General features: G+C 44.8%; 1 protein-coding gene across 4 annotated transcripts in view; it reads right to left on the reverse strand.

Annotated features, from left to right (window-relative positions):
• LOC115465411 (multidrug resistance-associated protein 7-like) overlaps positions 1–24,988 on the reverse strand; it is a 120,717-nt gene that overhangs the window by 33,192 nt on the left and 62,537 nt on the right. For all 4 annotated transcript variants that reach the window (XM_030195856.1, XM_030195857.1, XM_030195859.1 and 1 more), the window contains 7 exons: positions 23,710–23,867; positions 23,378–23,457; positions 19,650–19,821; positions 15,321–15,419; positions 13,495–13,684; positions 10,523–10,600; positions 3,798–4,037 (listed from right to left, as the gene is read on the reverse strand). In XM_030195856.1, the coding sequence (XP_030051716.1) occupies positions 3,798–4,037; positions 10,523–10,600; positions 13,495–13,684; positions 15,321–15,419; positions 19,650–19,821; positions 23,378–23,457; positions 23,710–23,867 (1,017 nt within the window). The remainder of the gene's footprint in view (positions 1–3,797; positions 4,038–10,522; positions 10,601–13,494; positions 13,685–15,320; positions 15,420–19,649; positions 19,822–23,377; positions 23,458–23,709; positions 23,868–24,988) is intronic.

A 24,988-nucleotide genomic window follows, 5' to 3' on the forward strand; every position in this document is an offset into this window, starting at 1 on the left:
TTTAAATCACTTGTCACTCCAAACTCTCCAACTGAATGTAAAAAATGGCAACATAGGTTTATACAAAAAAGCATATCTTAAAAAAAAAATCACAAAGCAAACATCTGAATAAATAAAAAGCAGTCACTTAACTGGCATAGCAGTACGCAGCGCTGATAAGATGCCAACAGATCAATGGCGTTTTGGCAATCAGCCTGCTTCTGGGGTAAGCGATCAAGACTTAAGACCGCTGGACACGTTACTACAGCAACATGCCAACATGACTTTAAAAACTGCATAAACTTTGTGCTATAATAGGTCCTTTGACCTGAAGGAGGAGTGGCCTAGTGGTTAGGGTGGTGGACTTTGGTCCTGGGGAACTGAGGAACTGAGTTCAATTCCCAGCACAGGCAGCTCCTTGTGACTCTGGGCAAGTCACTTAACCCTCCATTGCCCACTGCATTGAGCCTGCCATGAGTGGGAAAGTGCAGGGTACAAATGCAACAAAAAATTAAAATCTAGTATGATGGTTTCCCTCTCCTTTCCAAAAATCTGTCTTCAGACAGGGTTTTTTTCCCACTTTATGTCCGTCCCTTTTTGTTTTTGATATTATCACTTTGTGGGATAGGGTTTTTTTTTAAATTCCCTTTGTGGTTTCTTTCCTATTTCTAGTTAAACTGTGCTGCTTCAGATCCATTAGCAGAGATTCCATTAATTTACTCAGAGTCAAAGTCAACCCTTTAATAATGTAAATATCCAGTATAAAGACCAATGTGCTCCATCTAGTTTGCCCGGTGCAGTGGTTAGGGTTCTAACTGCTGCTCCATGTAGGTTACTCCTTCCCATGCCCTTTTTGAAGCATAAAAGTAATTTAACTATTGTTTTGAGCAGATATACTCAGATTCCATGTATAGCTTGGAGGAAAGGAGGGTTACGGAAGAGACAATAGAGATATTATATACCTCCGAGGTATAAATGCACAAGAGGTGGGACACTTCTTTGGAAGCTCTGGAACAAGGGGACATAGGATGAGGGTAACAGGGGATAGATTCAGGAGTAATCTAATGAAATATTTCTTTATGGAAAAGGTAAGTAGATGCATGGAACATCCTCTCAGTGGATATGCTGGAGACAAGGACAGTACAATTCAGGAACACATGTGACAAACACCAGGATCTTTGAAAGACAGGAGGGAATGGATAGGCCATTTAGCCTTTTCAGTTGTAACATTCTGTTTCTGACCTAGGATTGGGAGAGCATCATAACAGTTAGAGCAATGGGCTGAGAACCAGAGAAGCCAGGGTTCAAAATCTCACTAATGCTCCTTGCGATCTTGGGCAAGTCACTTCACCCTCCAGTGCCAATCTCTCCCATCCCTTGCCTAACTCCTAGTCTAATCTACCACTGCATCCTGTAAGAGAAACCCAGTCATGTGGATGCCCATGTTTTCACTAGGATTTCTAACCCTTCCTTGTGTATAAAAGACAGTTGGTTGTACAGGTCATGTTGGTCTCCAAAGTGTGGCAGAATGCATGAGCAGCAGAAGGCACACAGCATGCCTTGATACGCGTCTTCTGTCAGCGTATCAGGGAGGCTGGCAGCGATGGGCCTGAGTTGCGAGAGATGCAGCAGCAATTAGCAGACAGATCTGACCTAAGAGAAATGCAGTGGTAATGAACGGGTGCCATAAGCAAGGAGATCAAACCCTGCTAGGGTAGGTAGATGCCTCCATGTTTCCCATAATTCAACAATGGTTCTTTCTGCACGCATTTCATATTAAGTAATTTGTCATTCAAGATATTGTGCAGGAGCAGTTGATAGCTATGTAGTAATACTTGGCAGAGGCAGTGACCATATTAAATGATGGTACTGAAGTGTATGTATATCCAACACTGCCATACATATACTCAGCGGTTCTGAATATAAGCATTAAGCAGTCACCAGACTATTTTCAAGTAGATTTGTTGTAGCAGGCCTAAATTGTGTCTAACTTACCCAGCTAGTGTCTGAAAATCACCAATAACTAGATAATATTTTGTTCCACCCTCCCCCTGTCCCTTACTTATACGGACAGCGTAAAACTTTTCAAACTTTTCATTAAAACCACAGAAATACATTAAATAACTTGAATGCCATTTGATACATGTTAATAAATACTGTATTTGCCACTGTACAATTTGAAACAATCTGAATTTTAAGAAAGCAATGAATTATTTATTTATGAAGCAATGTAGCTTGCCTCAGAGCCAATGCCTCCTCGAGTCTATAAAACATAGTAACATAGTAGATGACGGCAGAAAAAGACCTGCACGGTCCATCCAGTCAGCCCAAGAAGATAAATTCATATATGCTACTTTTTTATTTGTATTGTCCTCTTCAGTGCACAGACCGTATAAGTCTGGCCAGCCCCATCCCCGCCTCCCAACCACCAACCCCGCCTCCCAACCACCAGCTCTGGCACAGACCCTATAAGTCTGCCCAGCACTAGTCCCGCCTCCCAACCACCAGCCCCAGCACAGACCGTATATGTCTGCCCAGCACTAGCCCCACTTCCCAACCTAAACTTCCCTGAGCTTGCCTTCACCTGTCTCAAGCTTTCAGTGGTAAAAGCACCCATAGAGACAGGAATATGGGATGGGGTAATGGCAAAACGTTGTGGCAGTGGGTGAGTAAAATATACAAATTATAGAGTAAAAGAGGAAGATGGCAGACTCAGCCAAAACTAAATCTACAGCCAAAATTCACTGATTGGTTTTGGCCAAAGCAGAAATTGAAACTGGCCACTAAAGCCAGCCTGGCCTTGCCCAGCCCCCACACAGAATGAGCCCCTACTCCCTCTTTCTCCCCACCATCCCCTTGAACAGAACAAGCCTCCCTTCCTCTTCACCCCCCTTAATGAGGCCCCCCTCCCAGACCCACCTGAAGCCCTCCCCCGGGCCTACCGTATCACCCCTGGTGATCTAGTGGCTAGTCAGCACAGGAGCAATCCTCAGTCACTCCTGCTCATGCCAGCCGGGACCGGCATTATGGGGTGGCAAGCATGGCAATTGCCCTGGGCCCCCACACCAAAGGGGGCCCCAAACCTGCCTCAAGCTAAAGGAGGAATAGGCTGAAGGCCAGCTTTTGGGCACCCTCCCTGGTTTCTACCCTGGACCCTGAATGTCTAACAACTGCCTTGTCCAGCCTTAATCTCAAAATGGCTGCTGCAATCTCCAGCGGCAGTCTCTGCTGCTAGAGATTGCAGCAGTCATTTTGACAGTGGAGAGGACATGGGCAGGGGAGACTGGAGATTGCTCCTCCCCGAATAACCACAAGATCACCATGTATAGTAGGCCTGGGGGAGGGGGGGTCTACGGGTGAGTCCATGAGGAGGCCTCGTTTGGGGGGGGGGGGGGGGGGAGGGAAGGAGGAAGGCTTCTACTGTCTGAGGTGGGAGATAGAAGAGTTAGGGGACTCAGAATAAAATTTCAGTTCCCACCAAAAATGCACTGGAATTTTGGGCCAAAACCAAAACAAGTAGGCCTGGGGGGGGGGGGGGGGGGGTCCACAGGTGAGTCCATGAGGGGGCATCATTTGGGGGGGGGGAGAGAAGGAAGGAGGAAGGCTTCTACTGTTTGAGGTGGGAGATAGAAGAGTTAGGGGACCCAGAATAGAATTTTGGTTCCCACCAACAATGCACTGGAATTTTGGGCCAAAACCAAAACAAGGCCAAGCACAATTTTTGAGCCACTTTTGGCCCCAAAGCTGAAACCAACATTTGGTTGGCCTCTATGGTTGGACAATGTTTGACTTCTGATATCTCCAAAGTGTCTACGTACCTTGCATCAAGAAGAAGGCGACAAGTGTGACACATGCTAGACCAGTGCCCACTGCATTCCAGTATGATCGATAAACATGGATTGACACTGTGCCCTCCTTCTTAGCCTCATCTTCACCATGGTAGCTGTAGTGACAGTCTTCCTCTGTCTCTTTTTCATCCAGTTTACTGGGATACGAACCACCCAAAGGCTCATGTCCACACTCCTTTGCCTCCCACTCTTCATCCGTCCTGTGCAATTCTAAGAATGATAAAACAAAGGAAAATATATATAAGGACACCAGCAAGTACACACGTATTTACCAGCATGTACAGCGGGAGCATCAATTTTATAAAAATCTTTTCCAGAAACAGAGCAGCATCACACAGGACTCTACACATGTAAACACCAGTTAGTAGATGTGTAAGTGATGGTCTGGCATATACACATGTATTTGCAAAATTTCACAAGACTGCACATACAAGAGCCAAATAAGGGACTAAATTAAACTACTCTTTTATTGTTGTTATTTTTCAAGTGGTGTGAAACAACACTGAGGTAAGCGCAATTGCCTCAATCACTGTGGTGACCCAGGTCCAAACAAGCAGGTAGCTGACACTTAACACATGCCTTGAAGCGATGGTGAAAGTTTTTAAAATACAAGGGTTAAATGAAAAGTAATGCCGCCACTCCATATTTCACCAACAGATGGCAGTACTGACATTCTACATGTGTTCACTTCTTTGAAGTCTCTTCCTTCACCTCAGTTGGCAAGAAGTGTCTGTGTGAAGTGGCTATTTTTTTTGTTGCTTGTGAAATGGGATTATTATGTGAGCATCCATCAGTGCAATTTAAGCAATGTGCTGTGTTAGAATTTCTGACTGTTGAAGGAGTCTTTCCAATTGAAATTCATCACAGCATACAGGTTATTTATGGTGACGACTGTGCTGATGCAAGTACTGTACTTTGCTGGGCCAAAAAATGTAAAGATGTGGCCCACGAGGGATGATTTGTGTGATCAAAAACTGAGTGCATGACCCATGACAGCAACTGATGAGTCTCACACAAGAAAGGTTGATGAATTCATAAAGGACAATTGGAGGATCACTCAAAGCATTAAATTGCAACACTGAAAACTTTGAAAGAACAGTTGGAAGAGTTCCGAAGCACAAGAAGAAAATTTTGTTGCAACATGACAACTCTAGGCCTCACACAGCAAGGAGGAGGAGTGGTCTAGTGGTTAGGGTGGTGGACTTTGGTCCTGAGGAACTGAGTTTGATTCCTACTTCAGGCACAGGCTGGGCAAGTCACTTAACCCTCCATTGCCCCATGTAAGCCACATTGAGCCTGCCGTGAGTGGGAAAGCACAGGGTATTAATGTAACAAAAAAACAAAACAAAACACAGAGACAATTGCAAAGATGGGTCTCACAGTCTTACACCATCTGCCATACAGCCCAGACTTCATGACATGCGATTTCTATCTTTTTCCAAAATTGAAGGAATCCCTTTGGGGGCATTTGTTCGACTAAAATTAAGAGGTGGAAAGGACTGTGAGCACCTGGTTGAAGAGGCAAAATGTGCAATTCTTTCATGACAGCTTTCAAAAACTTGTCCATCATTGATAGAAATGTGTGATGAATGGTGGTGACTATGCAGAAGAGTGAATACATGTAATAAAAGAGCAAGTGTCAAGCATTATTTTCATTTTCATTACAATAATCTTTATTTTAACAAAAATTGTGAAGGCATTACATTTCATTTACTCTTGTATATGTGCACTGCCATTGTAAAAATATTTTCAAGCACCTAAACCACTGTATGACATATGTAGGCATATTCTCAAAGCACTTTGGGAGGCTAAGTTCCATAAGTTTCTATGGAACTTTGGGAGGCTAAGTGCTTTGAAAATATGCCTAATGGTGTCTTGGCATAGGCGTAGACTGGGGGGGCGAGGGGGGGCAATGCCCCCCCAAACGACGAGGACGTGGACTGGCGCTAGAATGAAAAAAAAACAAAAAACAAGCAGGCACGCGCTCGTCTCCGTCCGCTTCGCTGCTTCCCTGCCCTCTCTGTCTGCGTCCTGCCTTCCTCTGATGTCATTTCCTTTTGGGCGGGACGCAGACAGAGAGGGCAGGGAAGCAGCGAAGCGGACGGAGACGAGCGCGTCTATCTACCCCCTCTCTTCCTACCCTCCGGCGCAGGCAGCACCAATCTTCTCTAAGCCTTTCTTGTTCCTGGCAGCGGTAACGACGTACACGCTGGCTTCAGCTCTGCCCCGAAGCCTTCTCTTCAAGTTCCTGTTCCCGCATAGGTGGGAACAGGAACTTGAAGAGAAGGCTTCCGGGGCAGACCGAAGGCAGCGTGTATACGTCGCTACCGCTGCCAGGAGCACAGAAAGGTTGAAGAAGACTGCTGCCTGCACCGGAGGGAGGGAGGAAGAGAGGGGGTAAACGGAGTCACGATCCTGGACCTCGCGGGGGGGGGGGGCAGCAGAGGGAAGATGAATGGGACTGGGAGGGTGGAGAGCAGAGGGAAGGAGTAAGAGATGGATGGGACTGGGAGGGGTGGGAAGCAGAGGGAAGGAGCAAGAGATGGATGGGACTGGGAGGGGTGGGAAGCAGAGGGAAGGAGCAAGAGATGGATGGGACTGGGAGGGTGGGAAGCAGAGGGAAGGAGCAGGAGATGGATGGGACTGGGAGGGTGGGAAGCAGTGGGAAGGAGCAGGAGATGGATGGGACTGGGAGGGTGGGAAGCAGTGGGAAGGAGCAGGAGATGGATGGGACTGGGAGGGTGGGAAGCAGAGTGAAGGAGCAGGAGATGGATGGGACTGGGAGGGTGGGAAGAAGTGGGAAGGAGCAGGAGATGGATGGGACTGGGAGGGTGGGAAGCAGTGGGAAGGAGCAGGAGATGGATGGGACTGGGAGGGTGGGAAGCAGTGGGAAGGAGCAGGAGATGGATGGGACTGAGAGGGTGGGAAGCAGAGGGAAGGAGCAAGAGATGGATGGGACTGGGAGGGGTGGGTGGGGAGCAGAGGGAAGGACCAGGAATTGGATGGGACTGGGAGGGTGGGAAGCAGTGGGAAGGAGCAAGAGATGGATGGGACTGGGAGGGGTGGGTGGGGAGCAGAGGGAAGGACCAGGAATTGGATGGGACTGAGAGGGTGGGAAGCAGAGTGAAGGAGCAGGAGATGGATGGGACTGGGAGGGTGGGAAGCAGTGGGAAGGAGCAAGAGATGGATGGGGGTGGGAAGCAGAGGGAAGGAGCAAGAGATGGATGGGACTGGGAGGGGTGGGTGGGGAGCAGAGGGAAGGACCAGGAATTGGATTGGACTGGGAAAGGAGGTGAGCAGAGGGAAGGAGCAGGAGATGGATGGGACTGGGAGGGGTGGGAAGCAGAGGGAAGGAGCAAGAGATGGATGGGACTGGGAGGGTGGGAAGCAGAGGGAAGGAGCAAGAGATGGATGGGACTGGGAGGGGTGGGTGGGGAGCAGAGGGAAGGACCAGGAATTGGATGGGACTGGGAGGGTGGGAAGCAGAGGGAAGGAGCAAGAGATGGATGGGACTGGGAGGGGTGGGTGGGGAGCAGAGGGAAGGACCAGGAATTGGATTGGACTGGACTGGGAAAGGAGGTCAGAGGGAAGGAGCAAGAGATGGATGGGACTGGGAGGGGTGGGTGGGGAGCAGAGGGAAGGACCAGGAATTGGATTGGACTGGACTGGGAAAGGAGGTCAGAGGGAAGGAGCAGGAGATGGATGGGAGGGGTGGGAAGCAGAGGGAAGGAGCAAGAGATGGATGGGACTGGGAGGGTGGGAAGCAGAGGGAAGGAGCAGGAGATGGATGGGACTGGGAGGGTGGGAGGCAGAGGGAAGGAGCAAGAGATGGATGGGACTGGGAGGGTGGGAAGCAGTGGGAAGGAGCAGGAGATGGATGGGACTGGGAGGGTGGGAAGCAGTGGGAAGGAGCAGGAGATGGATGGGACTGGGAGGGTGGGAAGCAGAGTGAAGGAGCAGGAGATGGATGGGACTGGGAGGGGGGGAAGCAGAGTGAAGGAGCAGGAGATGGATGGGACTGGGAGGGTGGGAAGCAGTGGGAAGGAGCAGGAGATGGATGGGACTGGGAGGGTGGGAAGCAGTGGGAAGGAGCAGGAGATGGATGGGACTGGGAGGGTGGGAAGCAGTGGGAAGGAGCAGGAGATGGATGGGACTGGGAGGGTGGGAAGCAGTGGGAAGGAGCAGGAGATGGATGGGACTGGGAGGGTGGGAAGCAGTGGGAAGGAGCAGGAGATGGATAGGACTGGGAGGGTGGGAAGCAGAGTGAAGGAGCAGGAGATGGATGGGACTGGGAGGGTGGGAAGCAGAGTGAAGGAGCAGGAGATGGATGGGACTGGGAGGGTGGGAAGCAGAGTGAAGGAGCAGGAGATGGATGGGACTGGGAGGGTGGGAAGCAGTGGGAAGGAGCAGGAGATGGATGGGACTGGGAGGGTGGGAAGCAGAGTGAAGGAGCAAGAGATGGATGGGACTGGGAGGGGTGGGGAGCAGAGGGAAGGAGCAAGAGATGGATGGGATTGGGAGGGGTGGGGAGCAGAGGGAAGGAGCAAGAGATGGTTGGGACTGGGAGGGGTGGGGAGCAGAGGGAAGGAGCAAGAGATGGATGGGACTGCGAGGGGTGGGGAGCAGAGGGATGGACCAGGAGATGGATGGGATTGGGAGAGGTCAGGCACAGCAGAGGGAAGGAGCAGAAGATGGATGGGATGAGGGATGGTGAGCAGAGGGAAGGAACAGAAGATGGATGGGACTGGGAAGGGTGGGGAGCAGAGGGAAGGAGCAAGAGATGGATGGGACTGGGAGGGTGGGGAGCAGAGGGAAGCCTACTGGAAAGAAGACACTGCATAAAACAGAAGACACTGGGATCAAAGCGAATAGAAAAACTACATGATCAGACAACAAAGGTAAATAAAAGTTTATTTATTCATAATTTATTAATTGAAATGTGTCAGCTTTTTGAAATGTGCATCTGTGATATTTTGCCTGTAAATTTCATTTCCTTCCTCCATATTAGCATATTCATTTGCATATGTATATATGCAAATGATATGCTAATATGCTCCGCCCATTTTTTTGCCCCCCCCAAATGAAACAGTCAAACTACGCCTATGTGTCTTGGTATTATAAACAAACAAACAAAACACAGCAAAGGCAACAAAGGTAATAGCCAGACGATGACCTTAAAATTCAAACTTCATTTATTGACATCCAAGACTCAACATGAGCTGTGTTTCGGCCTAACAGGCCTGCATCAGGAGTCTTAATGGGATGTTTATGTGTTAGAAACATCTGACAAAATGTCAAAGGCAAAAACAAAAATCGCACTAATCACAATGAAGAGCCCCAGCAAATGCCGTGTCTAGGTTAACACTGGGCTGAATTTAATTTAACCCAATATACAGAGTGAGTGAAAGCTTTCTCTACCAACTTCACATCAGCAAACACTCGACTGAAGTGAAAGTATTATGACACATAAACTTCAAACTCACATAAATCTCCTTCTTCATATGTAACAGTAGCAGCTGCGAAAAAAAGTTTTAATATCTAGAAAATGCCACAGGGTAAGAATTCCCAGATTAACTGTTGGCAGATGGTGTCCAGGTCAGGATTATCGCATATTGACAACAGTAGTTTAGTCATGTGGGAGTAATTCTATAAGATGGGTGCTAACATTTACACGCCAACTACATTTAGGAAAATAGCACATATACAAATAAATGCCAAAATTTCAACTAATTCTGTAAATACGTGCATATCTTACATATTGTGTATTCACAGGTAAGCAAATACATGGCAGAGTCTGGATGGAACTCACATTTACTTGCAGAATTTATAGACTACTATAAGATATGAACGTATTTCTGCCATTTAGCCACGAGCAATTCCACAAGCTCTATGGCTGGCATAAGGACTCATGCCTAAACTATAACCTACTAAACGTATTGCTCTCCCTTAACAATGATTACACCACAAACCCCAGTGGTGGCATTCACTAAGTCATATCTTAGTTTAGTGAGAATTACACACCCACCTCCTCATCGGGATGCGGTAAATTCTTTATAAATAAAATTTTCTAAATTGTCTTCTTTATATATAGTGAATCATCAATTTTTTAACTTAAGAATTCTTAATAGAGTTATAAATAGTTAAATTATAGTACTCATCTTAAAGGTGTTCTTTTCAGCAAGGGGGTCCTATTTGGACGAAACAACCCCCCGGCTGAAAAGAACATCTTTATGATGAGTACTATAATTTAATTATTTATAACTCTATTAAGAATTCTTAAGTTAAAAAATTGATACAAATTAATAAAGAAAAAAATTTAAACATTTTATATATAAAGAATTTACCGCATCCCGATAAGGAAGTGAGTGTGTAATTCTCATTAAACTAAGATGTGAATTAGTGAGTGTCACCGCTGAGGTTTGCAGTGTAATCATTGTTAAGAGAGACCAATACGTTTAGTAGTTTATGATAGCTCACCAAAAGGATTTAGTGTTTTTGGGAGGTATGCTTAAACTATAGGCACATACTTGACCTGTTATGCTAGCAGGTGCCTACTTTCCTTTATAGAGTAGGTGCCTCTAGGCACTTAAATATAGGCACAGTGTTATAGAATTACCCCCGTGAAGTGTTAGCTCTGGAGTGAGCAACGTTTCTAATCTCCATGCATACTGCTGGGTCCCCCAATCAGTTCCTACCTTCCTCCTTTCTCTCAGCCTTCTCATCTTGGAGTTTGCGTGTCACTTCCACCTGTGAAAGGATCGCTGATGGAGTCCCTGGAAAGAGAATGGAAACAGATTACACTGAAACAAAGAGGGAGGTCAGCTGAAAGAGGGGAGAGGGGTGGAGGTCAGCTAAAAAAGGAGAGAGGAGTGGAGGCCAGCTTATTTTTTTATTTCTTACATTTGTATCCCACATTTTCCCACCTATTTGCAAGCTCAATGTGGCTTACATAGTGCCGTAAGGCGTTAGCCAAGTCCGGCAGAGAAACGAATACAGGTGATGTTGTGGTCGAATAGGGTACATTAGAGTCAGGCACAAAGGGGTTCGAATAGAGGGAAGATTATATCATGTCCAGTATGATCGATGGTTATGCTGTGTTGCAGAATGTAGGCATTTATGTTCTTATAAAAAAGATAAGAGAGGAGAGAGGAAGGGGAATGAAAGTGGAACTTCTGTTTAGCTGTGGTGGTTACCATTTTTAAGAATGGGATCACACAATAAAAGTCTGGGGAAAGCTGGTGTATGTAATGCCACACCCCTATAAGGAAGAGTCAAAGAGCATCACTGTGTCTGAGAGACAATGGCACAGGGCAGATAATCTTTGTTTACACTGCTCCAGTTCAGAAGCAATTATGGGTCCAGTATGCTTGCTTGGGAGAACTGTTGAACCTACTGTCAAAACCTTCCTTTTTTTAGTTCCATTATATTACATACATATACCCCATTCCTCTGAAACTAGATCAATTAGAGCATACAATTGGGGTGAAATGGGGGGAGGGGGTCTATGTATTCACTGTGATCCCCTGGTTTGCCGTATGGATAAAGTAGTGTGGTTGCTGCTTAGTCTCCTTTAAAGGTCCCTTGTCTAAACTTGTACAGCGCTGCGTAACCCTGGCAGCGCTATAGAAATGTTAAGTAGTAGTAGTAGTAAAAGAAAATAAGCCTAATAAACAAGATACTAACAATGCATTTTTGACTAGCTTTTGAAAGCAAGAGCCTTCTTCCTCAGGTTGGGTCATGTTTGCCCTAGGACTTTGCCAGTCCCATTACAACTTCCTCCCCAGTTCCGTGCAGGACAGAGTACCAGTAATGTTTGGAGCAAACTGGACACCAAGACAATCAACAAGGGACAGTAACATCTTTTGCAAATTTCTTCTTTAGTAAAATGGCCCCTTTGTGTTTAAATTAAAATTAAATTACATTTAGATTTAAATGATGTGTTTGCATTCTAGTGATTTGGGGTCTGGTAGATCCTTAAGGAATATCTGACAGTTCTTTGTCTTGTCTGTATTTTTCTAAATCTCTTTTTCCTATCTTGCTTATGTGGTTCTCAGAGGTCTACTGAACTTGGTTGTGGTTTTGTGATCTTTTTTTTTTTATTATTTGTATTGGGGTGGCACTGAATATTTGAACTAAAATTTTATGTCTATTATGATTTATACCTCTTTCCTGCTGGGGCTTAGCAAGGCAGTTTACAATAGTAAAAACAAAAGAGGAAGGAAAAGAACTCCATAGCCTAATAGAACAGTGGGTTCCTTGCATTTATATTTAAGACTTATTAAAAAACCCTCTAACCCTGTTCACATCCATGCTTCTCCATAAAATCCAGTAAACAATTTACTTGGATGTTGGTAGCCACTTGCAGACAGCTCTACCTCTGCTTTCCTGCTCTCCCTCCTGCCTCTGGGAGTCCACTTTCCTCCAGAGACATAGCCCTATTCTACCTGCCCAAACACAGAGATAATCCTATAATTGGGGATTGGGCATACATGAGAACACATGTAATGAATTCCTGCTTTAACCCTTTCCTAGGCTACTCAAATGCACTTACATACTGCATCAAAAGGGAATATACAAGTGTTTTTCACAGAAAAATTAAAGTAATTTGGTCTTGAATACACTCGTCTATAAACACAATTGCTGTGGCACGGGTACCGCAATCTTCTTAGGAGTGAATTAGAACACTGCACCTGTATTGATTAGGGAAATACTACAGAAGGCTCTAAATGCAGACAATGGGAGTTACTGCTTTAATATGGGAGTGTCACCCTTGTAATAAATCATAGATCACATCGTCACCCCAGGGGGAATGGGCATTATTAGCTAAAATACAATTTTAATACTTCAAGAAATTTGTAATTAGTGTATAGGATCACTCAGTATGTCACTACAATTGCGCACTCACCGATGCGCCCAAAAAGCAAATATGGAGCCTTTTTAAAGTCTACTATTGCTTCAACAAGTGACATTCACTCGTTGAAGCAATAATAGCCTTTAAAAAGGCTCCATATTTGCTTTTTGGACATACCTGTGAGTACGCAGTTGTAGTGACATATTGAGTGATCCTATACTATTTAAACATTTCTTTAAGTCTTAAAATTGTATTTTAGCTAATAATGCCCATTCCCCCTGGGGTGACGTTGTGATCTATGAATTATTACAGACAGCCTTTATTTATTTATTTATGACATTTATTTATGACATTTATTTTATTTATTTATGACATTTATACCCCACATTAGCCCAAAATAGACTCAATATGGCTTACAAACAAACAATAAGGTGAATAAAACATAATAATGTACAGAATATAACACAAATTACAATAAGTTCAAGAAGCAAATTAATACCTGTGCATTAAGTAACCAGGGATTTAGACTATCTCAAGGACAAACAAATAATTAAGGGTGGATAACATAATTAGGCAGGACTAGATGGGAAACAAGATTAAGAAAAGGGTGTGGGAAGTATTAAAGTATTCTCTCTGAACAGAATTTTCTTTTTCCAAAACCCTTGTAATAAGGCCAGGCTAGAAGGTGCTTCATCCTTATCTACACAGCACCTTCGTTTTATTCTTCCTCTTTCTGCTGGACAGCAGCTTCTCAGGGATATCACTGGTCACCAAGGAGAACAACAACTAACCATCATATAACACCAGAGACTCTACCTGTCTGCACTATTTTTCCATCTTCCATCAACACCAATATATCTGCCTTGTCCAAGACCTCCAGCCTATGTGTACAAAGGATTCTAGTCTTGTGTCTGAGAATTCCCAGAATGCACTTCTCCATGATGTGACTGGCAACATCAGTATCGACGGCTGCTAGTGGGTCATCGAGAAGATATATTTCCTTATTCTGACAAAAAAAAGAAAAGAAGAGAGTGTCATGGTATCTGTCCAATGACCAAAAGAAGAAAAAGGCAGTCAAAGTGCTTGCAGTCTTTGCCTCTCTTCGGTAAGAGGACTAAAAGAGGTGTGAGCTCCCCCCCTATACTCAGCACCTCCTGCTGAAATAGCCTGGAACTGCAGGGGCTGTGAGCTTCCCCTTGTAGCCAGCATCTCTTGCTGAGAGAGCTTGGGACTGCAGGGACTGTGAGCTTCCCCATGCAGCCAACACCTCTTGCTGAAAAAGACTGGGACTGCACGAGCTGTCAGTTCCCCCTACAGTCAGATCCCTTACATTGTTTCATATAGAGACCATATCCATGCTACATGCATAGCTGCTAAGTCTGCAGGTACTTTTTACTTGCAAACTTTAGAACTTTCACTTCCTTCGGAACTTCCTACTGAACTAGCTAGACTTTCAAAACAGCTGAAGACGTGGCTTTTTTTTTTAGTGTTCATTAGTGGATGTTAATATTTGATTATAATATATTGATTGTTTTTGTTATCTGCTATTGTATCTGTGTTTTAATGTCTATGTGTTTTATATTAATATGTATGTTTCATTGTAATCCACACTGAATTCTAGAATTACGGAATACAAGTTTTAATAAATGAAATGAAATTTTCAAAGTGAAAGTGTAGGTTTCTTATGATGCTGCAGATGCTGTGCTTCATTTTTGTGCAGATCAGGCATCTTTTCTGAGTAAATAATGCATGTGCTGTTGAAAACATTAAAGTCTGCATGTTTTTTGCAATCCCCACCCTAATGCTCTTTCTGGAGACATTTCTGCTAAATACAGGTAAAAGTACTTGTTATGGGACAATGTATGCAGAAATAGGTGCTCATAAAATTGCTGGGGTTATACACATCCAAAGAGATATGTAGCCGAAACAAAGAGCATATGTTTATACAGCACACATATAGGCATTCCTGAGGATGAAGTTCTGAGATACATGCATATACGATCTGTGCCAGAGCCGGTGGTGGGAGGCGGGGATAGTGCTGGGCAGACTTATACGGTCTGTGCCAGAGCCGGTGGTGGGAGGCGGGACTGGTGGTTGGGAGGTGGGGATAGTGCTGGGCAGACTTATACGGTCTGTGCCAGAGCCGGTGGTGGGAGGCGGGACTGGTGGTTGGGAGGCGGGGATAGTGCTGGGCAGACTTATACGGTCTGTGCCCTGAGACAGGTACAAATCAAAATAGGGTATACACAAAAAGTAGCACATATGAGTTTATGTTTTTGGGCAGACTGGATGGACCGTGCAGGTCTTTTTCTGCTGTCATCTACTATGTTACTCTGTTATAAAATAAACAAGTATCCACACAGACTCAGGCAGCAAAGTTATATCTGCCTCAGAATGGGTGTAATGTGTGCACCTGCTTTCCCTGGCATATATGTTGCCTTTATTAAACAGACACCATACACATCAACCTATGCATCTTTCTAGCATGCATGGCTTCCAAGGGTGCATTTCCTGGTAAATTTCAGGGGTCCTCTCCATAGTGCAGTGGATATAAGGAACAGGATTTTGGGAGGATCAGCACGTAATAACACTTCTGTTTGAGAGGATGAGAGAATTTAAATGTGTGAATGTGTTCTACTCACTTGGTAAACAGCCCTGGCCAGGGCTACTCGAGCCTTCTGTCCTCCACTGAGGGTCACTCCATTTTCTCCCACCACTGTCTGGTCACCTCCTGGAAAAATCTGAAAGATGAAAAGAGGCACTCAGATATCCCAGCCAGAGCCAATCGAAGAGTATCTGATCACTTAGAACAGTGGTCTTTATTTATTTTTAAACTGGAGCCATTTTGGATTCTAATGAGCTGAAGGAGAGCTGCCAAATATCTTCCCATAAAGAGCCACAACACTACTGACCAGTGAGTGTCAATGACATCCATCCCCCACCAACCCACTTTCAGACTTCATTGGGGGGGGGGGGGGGTCTCCTCAAGATTGTGAGCACTTCCAAATGCATTCTCTTTTGTCTATAGCGAAATGCCTTGCCCTTTAAGCATGCGGGTCTTTCCCCCATCCACTTTCCTCTTTCTGTCTTGAGCCTGGGTAGAGAGGCAGATTAGCAGAAAACAAAACAAAACAAAACAAAAAAAACAATGGGGACTAACCTAGAGGTCTCTGGGGACCTTGCATTGCAGAACACTGCCAGCATCTCCCTTTCCCCTCCCTACACCCTACCCAGGTCAACCATTTCATCTCCCCTTCCCTACCCTTATCCTATGTCCAGCGTCTCTCCCCCTGCTTCCTTTTCCCCTGCCACCAGCACTGCCACCCTTCCTCTTCTCCAAAGGTGCCCAGCACGGTCATTGGGCCTTACAGTAGTAATCTGTGTTCAAGTTTTGCTATGGTCTCCCTCTTACAAGAAATGCATTGGGGGAGAGCAGGACATGGCAGTGCTTGAGCATGGACCTCTACTGAAAGTGGTGAGGAAGATGCAGAGTGGCAGTAGAGGAAGGGGAAGGAGAAGGAGGAGAAGAGTAGCGCTCTAGAAATGTTTAGTAGTAGTAGTAGAATTACTGCCATGTCACCAACCCCTCCACCCCCTCAAGTGTCGCTGCCTTAGACAGATGCCTAGTCTGTCTAGTGACAGGGCCAGTCCTGATACCAGCATATCAGTAACCAAGTCTGACACAATAAAAGAACTTCCTTCAACAGCCCAGGTACGCCCATCATGTTAAGTGCCAACATCAGCACTTTTTCGCTAGTATGCATTTCAGCATGTTTTACATTCGTTTCAAGAATTTTTTGTTTAATAGACATTACACAGTCAAAATGAAAAATATGTTGTCTTCCTCTTTCACCTATTTTGTTTAATATTTACATGAGTTCATTTGGACAGGATTTCTCAGCTTGCAATATTAAATGTTATTCATATACAGATGATGTGTTGCTTCTTGTCCTGGTAGATGATTTAAACACCACTATACTAAGGGTAAATGATACCATTACTTTGGTACAAACTCATAGGAAGATGCGAGGGTTCAAACTCAACAATGATAAAATGAAATGAAACTACTCTTGTTAAGTTACTCTAGAGCTCATTTTCAAAAGAGAAAAGCGTCCAAAAAGTGGCATAAATCTGCATTTGGGCGTTTTTCTCACAAAAATGTCCAAAAATGTCCAAATTGGTATTTTCAAAACCAATTTATAGACATTTTTCTATGAAATCCGTCAGAATTGCGTTCAAATCACAAAGGTGAGTGTCAGGGGCATGTTAAAGGCAGGAGCTGAGCGTTCCTAACACTTGGGTGGTTTTCAGCCAAAATGGAATAAAACAAAAGTGTCCAGGACTAAAACTAAGACATTTTGAGCTAGACCTGTTTTTATAATGAATACGGAATAAAAGGGTGCCCTAAATGACCAGTTGACCACTGGAAGGAATCAGGGGTGACCCCCTCATTACCCCCACCAGTGGTCACTGACCCCTCCCACCCCCTACAAATGTGAATGATTTAGCAGCCTCTATGACAGCCTCAGATGTTAGAGCCAGGTCTATTACAGCAGCATGTAGGTCCCTGGAGTAGTGTAGTTGTCAATGCCGTGCACCATGGCATGGGTGACTCTAGTCCCTATCTCCCTCTACCTGTCACATTTGTGGTGGAAACTGTGAGCCTCACCAGAAACCCACTGTACCCACATAAATGTGCCCCCTAGTGGTGTACAGTTGTGGGCAGTGGGTTTTGGGTGGGTTTTAGGGGGATCAGCAGACAAGATAAGGGAGCAACAGTGAGATGTGTAACAAGTCCACTGCAGTGTCCCCTAGGGTGCCCCATTTATCTCCTGGGATGTCTGGAAGACCACTCTGCTAAAAAAGCTGGCCCCTCCTACATCCCAATGGCTTGATTTTCTACTTTTTCACTTGGACGGGTTTTTTTTTGAAAATGGACCAAAAAAAACAAAATGTCCAAAGCATAAAACCTTGTTAGAAACAGTATTTTTGAAAGCAAAAATGAACTTCCTTCCTATTCAGATTTTGGATGTTTTTTGCAAAACATATAAAGTCGGACTTAAATGTCATATCGAAAATGCCCCTCTGTACGAAATATATTCCAGTCTTTGACACTCCCAGGTGGTTCATTAGAGTTGAGTTGACTTCCAAGGTTTTGAGAGTCCTTTTGGACACTACTTTATCCTTCAAATCACAGAGGTTAACCGTGTTGCTAGCTCAGCTCAGTGTTTTTGAAACTGCATCAGCTTCGTACTTTACGTTCATTATTTTCAGAAGAACATTTCTTGTTATTAGTCCAGACTCTTACTTTATCCCATTTAGACTACTGCAATAGTTTGTACTCGACTATTTCAGTAAAGATCAGTTCTAAATTGCAGCTTCTTCAAAACACCTGCAGCCCAAATTATTTTCCATCTGAAGAAGTCTGATAGAGACGCTCTGTCTCTCATTTGCTTCCACTGGTTGCCAGTGCAAGCACAGGTATATTTTTAATTAGCATGTTTGTTCCACAAGAGATTTGAAGGCACAAGCCCTGGGGATTTAGTTGATTTATTTTCTTTTCCTATTCATCAAGAGCCATTGATACATAATTAATTTATTTCCCTTCATTAGTGAGTGTTCAGTATAAAAAAATAAAATCAGGTTTGCTATTAGGCTGTGCATGTTTGGTATTCTTTGCCAAAGGACCTCTTAATTTTGTTTTCAGAAGGAGTTGAAGATATATCTGTTTAAAGAATATTTATTGTAGATTGCTATCTGTTCTGTTTTTGAAATTGTCTTGTATGTAATCTGCTTTGCGCCTCACTGGGAGTTGGCAGACTATAAATGATAATTACATTACATTACATACATTTCCAAAAACTGCCATTTTCTCTTTATGTTCTTGAGTTTTGTAGCCCAAACTATTCAGGTTGGTAAGATACTTCATCACACCATGTTCTAAGTTAGGAATCACTTTTAACAGCCCAGGGGCTCTATCGTGTACTTCCATAATTTATGCAACTTTCTTTTAGAATGGCTACTCAAAACTAAGGCCTGTAGTCCTCCGAGTAGAGAAACTGCCTAATGGTTAGAGTAGCAGGGAAGACAGGGTTCAAGGACTACTGTGGCTTCTTGTGATCTTGGGTAAGTCAATTAACCCTACATTACCTCAGGTACAAACAGAGATTGTGAACCCTCTGGGATAGGAAAATACCTGATACAACTTGAACTAGTACTGAAAAGGCTTGAACTAAATCCACATTTTTTTTCTTTCCTTGCTCCAACCCCTGTTTAAAGCACACCTTGCTCTTCTTATCTGCTAATACACTGGGGGATGACCCATTCATAACATATTGCACCTGCCTTTTTTGATCTCCCCAAAGCTCACCATACACGCACCCACAATATCATCTACAAGGTTGTTTGCCCATCTGCCTGAACTATTCCTAATTCCAACTATAATGTCAGCGCCTCCTGCTGTGGATTTATAGTATGACATGGCAAAACTGATGTTTATTGCTCCCTCTAGATCACTAATACTATTAAATAACTGTAGCCCCGGCACATAGCCCTGGAGATCCCAAACTTCACCTTATTCCAATTAGAAATCTTTAAAGTGACTCTCAGCCACTTGCAAATATTATCCACAACCCCATCTTCCTTCATGTGAAAATAAGCATTCAGTGTTGATCTGTATCAAAAGCTCAAGCAAAATCTCAATAAAATTAATTCCTGGAGACTCCAGTAGGGTGGGAGTAATGAACCTGTATTTGGGGAATGGAGGAATGGGAACTCTTAGGCATGAACCCCCAAATTCTATAAATGGTGCCTTAAAGTTGTGCATGCTAATTTGGCCACATGGCTAATTTGACATCACTTGTGAAAAGTCCAATTATATTAAAGCTATCATTCACCCCAATCTAATTCCTAATTATATGTTCATCAGACATGGCATAGATCTCTGTCATCTCCTGACCCCAGGGACTCACCTTCAGATCATCATCCAGAGCACAGGCCTCCACCACTTCCTGATAGAATTTGGCATTGTATCCTTTCCCAAACAGGATGTTCTGCCTGATTGTGGAAAACTGGATCCATGGCTCTTGAGCTGCGAGACCAAATCCCTGTTCTAGGCCGAAAACATGGATATAACCATCTTTCCTGCAAAAAGATAGTGTGGAGGAAGTCAAGGGTTTTTGTTAGAGAAGGGAAGTTATGGTATTGAGGGCTGTGGCTCCCCTCTCCAGCCCCAACATCTTTCTACATTCTCTATGTGTTACACTCTCTTTACAATCTCATTTTTTACCTGACAGTTTCCTTCTGTTCATTTGATCTTCCAGCTCATTTGGGATCCTTGTGATATGATCCTTCTTCATTCACAACTACCTGGGAATCTTTCCCCAAAATATACCTAGTCCGATCATTGCAGCGACAGTCATCTACCACAACTCCTTCCAGAATGCTGCAATCATGAACCCTGAACCTAGGCTCTAGATGTCATCTTCCCCAAAGTGCTGTGCATTAGAGACCTGCAAGGGGCTGCGGGACTCAGGGGCGTAGCCAGACAACAGATTTTGGGTGGGCCTAGGCAAGAAGTGGGTGGGCACCAAATGTTCACCATCCCCACCACCACCACCAAAAGATATCTTAGCTGGCAGGAAAATGCTTCTTTCCATCTTGGCAGTCTGCAGCAGGCATGAGCTGAAAACTGAACATGGGCAGGTGCCAGTATCATGGAGAGCAGCATTTTCATTACCATCAGGGGGAAGTGTTCAGCTGGTAGAGTTTGGGATCTCCACCAGCTCCCACTAAACATGTGCTACTGTTGGGTGGGCCTGAGCCCTAAGTGGATGGGCCCTGGCACACCCAGGCCCACCTGTGACTACGCCACTGGCGGTAATACCGCAGGAACAGAAGCAGTTCTGTGGGGTTCCCATGGGGATGGAAGGCATTCCTGCAGGGTTCCCATAGGGACAGGCATATCCATACAAGGTGTGTACACTGCACACACACCTCCTGTCAAGACATCAGAATTCAGCAGCATGGTTTGATGCAGGCACACCGCTTAGCGTGCCTTTTTCCAGTGCTGGTGTTGGAGTCCATGCAGCATGCGACCGGCTTGCAATACACACCGTCATCATCACTGTCTGCTTTACTTGCTCCTTCCAACAGTCCCACTGCTCTGGAGTCTGTACGGCGCTGGCGATACGGGGATTGAGATTCCGATTTTGATTTGAGATCAAATTATTTATTAATTTAGATTTTGCTCACACTTTTTTTCAGTAGTAGCTCAAGGTGAGTTACATTCAGGGCTCACAATCTAAGTTTGTACCTGAGGTCATGGAGGGTTAAGTGATTTGCCCAAGATCACAAGGAGTAGCAGTGGGATTTGAACCAGCCAACTCTGGGTTTCAAGACTAGTGCTCTAACCACTAGGCTACTCCTCCACTCCTTATTATTATGTTTCCTTATGGAAAGGAGTGGAGTGGAGGAGTGGCCTAGTGGTTAGAGTGGTGGACTTTGGTCCTGGGGAACTGGGTTTGATTCCCACTGCAGGCACAGGCAGCTCCTTGTGACTCTGGGCAGGTCACTTAACCCTCCATTGCCCCAGGTACAAATAAGTACTTAAGCCGCATTGAGCCTGCCATGAGTGGGAAAGCGCAGGGTACAAAAACAAAAAAAAAGGGTCTGGGGCACGCCATGGATGGTACTGAATGTCAGGTCTTACTGCAGGTGAATGGATCAACCTCAGGAAGATGATTAGCAGAATGACCAGTGCCTCAGGTATAATCCCTAGATTTAATATATGCGGGGTATATTTAGCAAATGAATAGGCAATGAAAATAACCACACAGACCCCCCCCCCCCTCCAAATGAAGCCTGCATGAAAACATTTGGCTGCTTAGTGGCATTCATGAATTTCCTTCCATTTAATGTACTCTGCTGTGGAGTTGTCAGTAAAGGCTATTTATAGCACATTGCCTGCTTGTGGGGCTATCAATTAAAAGGCAGCTATTTTGCTGGATAGTTGTTTTGCCACCTGGATTTGGTGATTTAAAAATGTGCTTTTCAGGAGATTTTTTTGACTTGAAAGGGCTCAATCACCTTGTTTGCATGCACTGCCAGCTTTAGAGTCTGTAAGAGCACAGATGCAGAGGAACAGTAAGGCTGTGATCCTCTAACATGTCTAAAAAAAATTCTAGCATAATCTTACTTTATTACTATTATTATTATTACTTCTCCCCTCCCCATCTCTAACATTTAACTCTGCCCTTTGAATATTAATGCTTCTGTAAACACATTTTGTAGTTGTTTTACTGTCATCCCATAGATTTTATTTGGTCTGTGTTAAAAAAAAATGCTAACTATAGTAAAGTGATGCTTACTTGACCTGATTTACTACTCAGCCTTGTACAGGAGTTTGCTGCTGAGTGCTAAAGGCAGGTGCTTCCAGGAGGAGGACCAGGAAGAAAGCTGGTCAATAATAATACCCACAATGTTACCCTCCATCACTGATTAAACTGTACCTATCCCACCTGCTGTAATGCAGCTCTACAAGACAGGGCCTCTCTCCTTCGAGCCTACATAATCAGCCACTGGAAACCAGAGCACCTCTGTTTCACATGCGGGTGTGGGAGGAATCATACAGTGTTCAGGGCTGAGAATTGTTTCGAAAAGGGGGAAGACAACACATACTTAACCCGTGAGGATGGTGTCTCCCCTGGGCTCTAAACTGCAGACTATTACAGGCTTTGTAGTTCCTGTTGCCAGAGTTTGGGGGAGTGAGCTTGCTGGAGGAATTGGAGCCAGGCCCAAACTCTGGCAACAGGAACTATAAAGCCTGTGACTGTGTGCTGTTTAGAGCCCAGGGGAGGAGGTGTTGTGTTCAAAGCAGCAAAAAAAAAAAAAAAAAAAAAAAGAGATTGGTGACATCTTTATAGAGTACTAAGGCTGTCAGAGCTTATTGACTGACATCTGGGAAATATCCTTTATTAGAACACTATTCAATTATAGCGGGGATGGGTTAAATTCTTGTGGGGATGGATGAGGACGTGTAAGATTCCAGCGGGGAAGGGTTAGATTTCTGTTCCCATGCATTTCTCTGCTTTGCAAGCTCTCTCTGCAGCATCCCCAGCAAACCAAGAGTGCAAGAATGATTTGGGGATCAAACCAGGATGCTTTTTCCATACCAAATCAGCAGGCCAGCCTCTCCACATTCTCCATTCACTCCCTCCCACTTCATTCTTCACTCCCTTCTCCCTCTACATTTTCCACATCACCATTTCTCACTATACATAAATAGTCATCAATCCCAACATTCTCCATCCCCTTCTTACATTATTCATCTCTCCCTCTTTCTTCCCAGCCCCTTGTATTTCATGCATTGCTTACATTCTTCTCACTCAACTCTATGCAGTTTACCCCTCCATCTCTCTCTAAATCTTCCATCCCACCCTCTACATTTATTCTTCATCCCTCCCTGTCTTTCTACAATCATTATCCCTTTTTTTTCCTCTGAAATCCTGACCTGACACCATATGATCTCATATGTCTCCCATGAGATCACACTTCTTCACAAGACCCTGACCTGAATCCTCACCTCTCTCATGTCATGGCTTCAGACCTCTTGCACATGCCCCTGGCTTCAGACTACACCCCCTCGTGCACTGCCCCCCCCCCCCCCCAATTAGCAGAAGGGACTCTTTCTGGACTTTACCGGTTAAGTTCTCCTGTGATAGCTGCAAGTAGTGAACTCTTTCCACAGCCGACTTTCCCAACAACGCCCACCAATGCTCCCTAAGAGAACAAAAATAAATAGCTACAATTATGAGCACAGTGATGAACCAGAGAGACCCTGTATAAATAGATGAGGAAAGGATGTTACTGGGTCAGTGGAGGCATGAGCAGAGTAAGTGGATGGGTGAATGAGTGGCTGGGCAGATGTTTGAGTCATTGCGAGGACTAAATGATAAGTGAAGTGTTTCCTCTGCTACCTGCATTGTTTTCTTTTGACTCATTCCCACCCTTGACTCCTGGGCCATTTCTCACCTTCTTCACTGCCAAATGATGGATGCAGGTCTCTAGGCCTCCCTTCTGCTCTGGCTCCTCTCCAGACTCGGAACTGCTGGCACTGACACTACATGGAGGTGACCAGGAGAACGTGGACTGGTGCAGTTCCAGCACCATGTCTGGATCAGAGGAAGTATCTGAGAGCAACGTAAAAAGTAGGAACAAGACCCCAAGAGGTCTTCATTATATTAAGCACTGACGTCTTCTAACCAGTAATATCTATACAAGTGGTTTTATTGCAACTCATCTGGGACTATTTAATGGAAAAATATAATAAAGTAAAAATAAAAAAGTCTTATAGAGCTAGTGTGTGTATAGACAGCTTCCCTCAGTGTGCCCTCTGAAGAGCACAGGCTCAATTGAAGCATGGAGGAACAGTTCACAGAGACATGCTTTAGAAAAGACTACACTTGTACCTGTGATGAATCCAAGGTGCAATTTTATCACATTAGAGAAAACAGCAAAGGCTGGTGGCACCTTACAGGCTAACAGATTAATTGAGGCCTGACCTATTGAAGATAGGAGTCCATAGTCTACAAGGTGCTGTTCTCTAGGTCATTATTACTGCTACATGGCTACTCCTCTGAAAACTTGTGAGTTCTTTTACTAATCTTTACCAAAGTACTGAGCATCTCCCACATTCGGTTCTTATTAATAAGCAGCTCTCCGGTTTCCTGCTTTATCTTGATACCTCCTTTCCTGGGCAATAACCTTCCCCTAATAGTCAGGATCCTACCAGTGCAGGGCCCACCCAGTAGTGATGCATATCATTGGTGTAGCTGGTGGGGATCCCCAGGCCCTGCCAGCTGAAGAGCCCTTTCTGGATCCCCCAAGCAATCTCAATCCTATGGTAGTCAGCAGCGCATTTCCAGATGCCAATGCCTGTACGCCCCTCACCTCTTGCACATGCTCAGTTCAATTGGCACCCCCGTGCATAGGGATGTGGCTGAACTGAGCATGTGATGGGGATGGGGGGGGGGGGGGGTTAACAGTGCCAGTGTCAGTGGTTGAAAATGCACTGCTGACTGCTGCAGGGATGAGACTGCTCGGGGGACTCCAGAAAGGACTCTTCAGCTGGCGAGGCTCAAGGATCTCCACCAGCCAAGGTATTCATTTTTACTGCTTTTATTTGGGGGGGGGGGGGGGGGAGACAGAGAGGAAATGTGTGGGTCATGCCCACCCAGTCCCTCCCCCAGGCTCACCCAAAAATTGAGGTCTGGCTACACTACTGAATCCTGTTGTAGTTTTTAGGACTTGC

This window comes from Microcaecilia unicolor, chromosome 3, assembly GCF_901765095.1.
Source record: "Microcaecilia unicolor chromosome 3, aMicUni1.1, whole genome shotgun sequence".
Classification (NCBI taxonomy): Eukaryota; Metazoa; Chordata; class Amphibia; order Gymnophiona; family Siphonopidae; genus Microcaecilia; species Microcaecilia unicolor.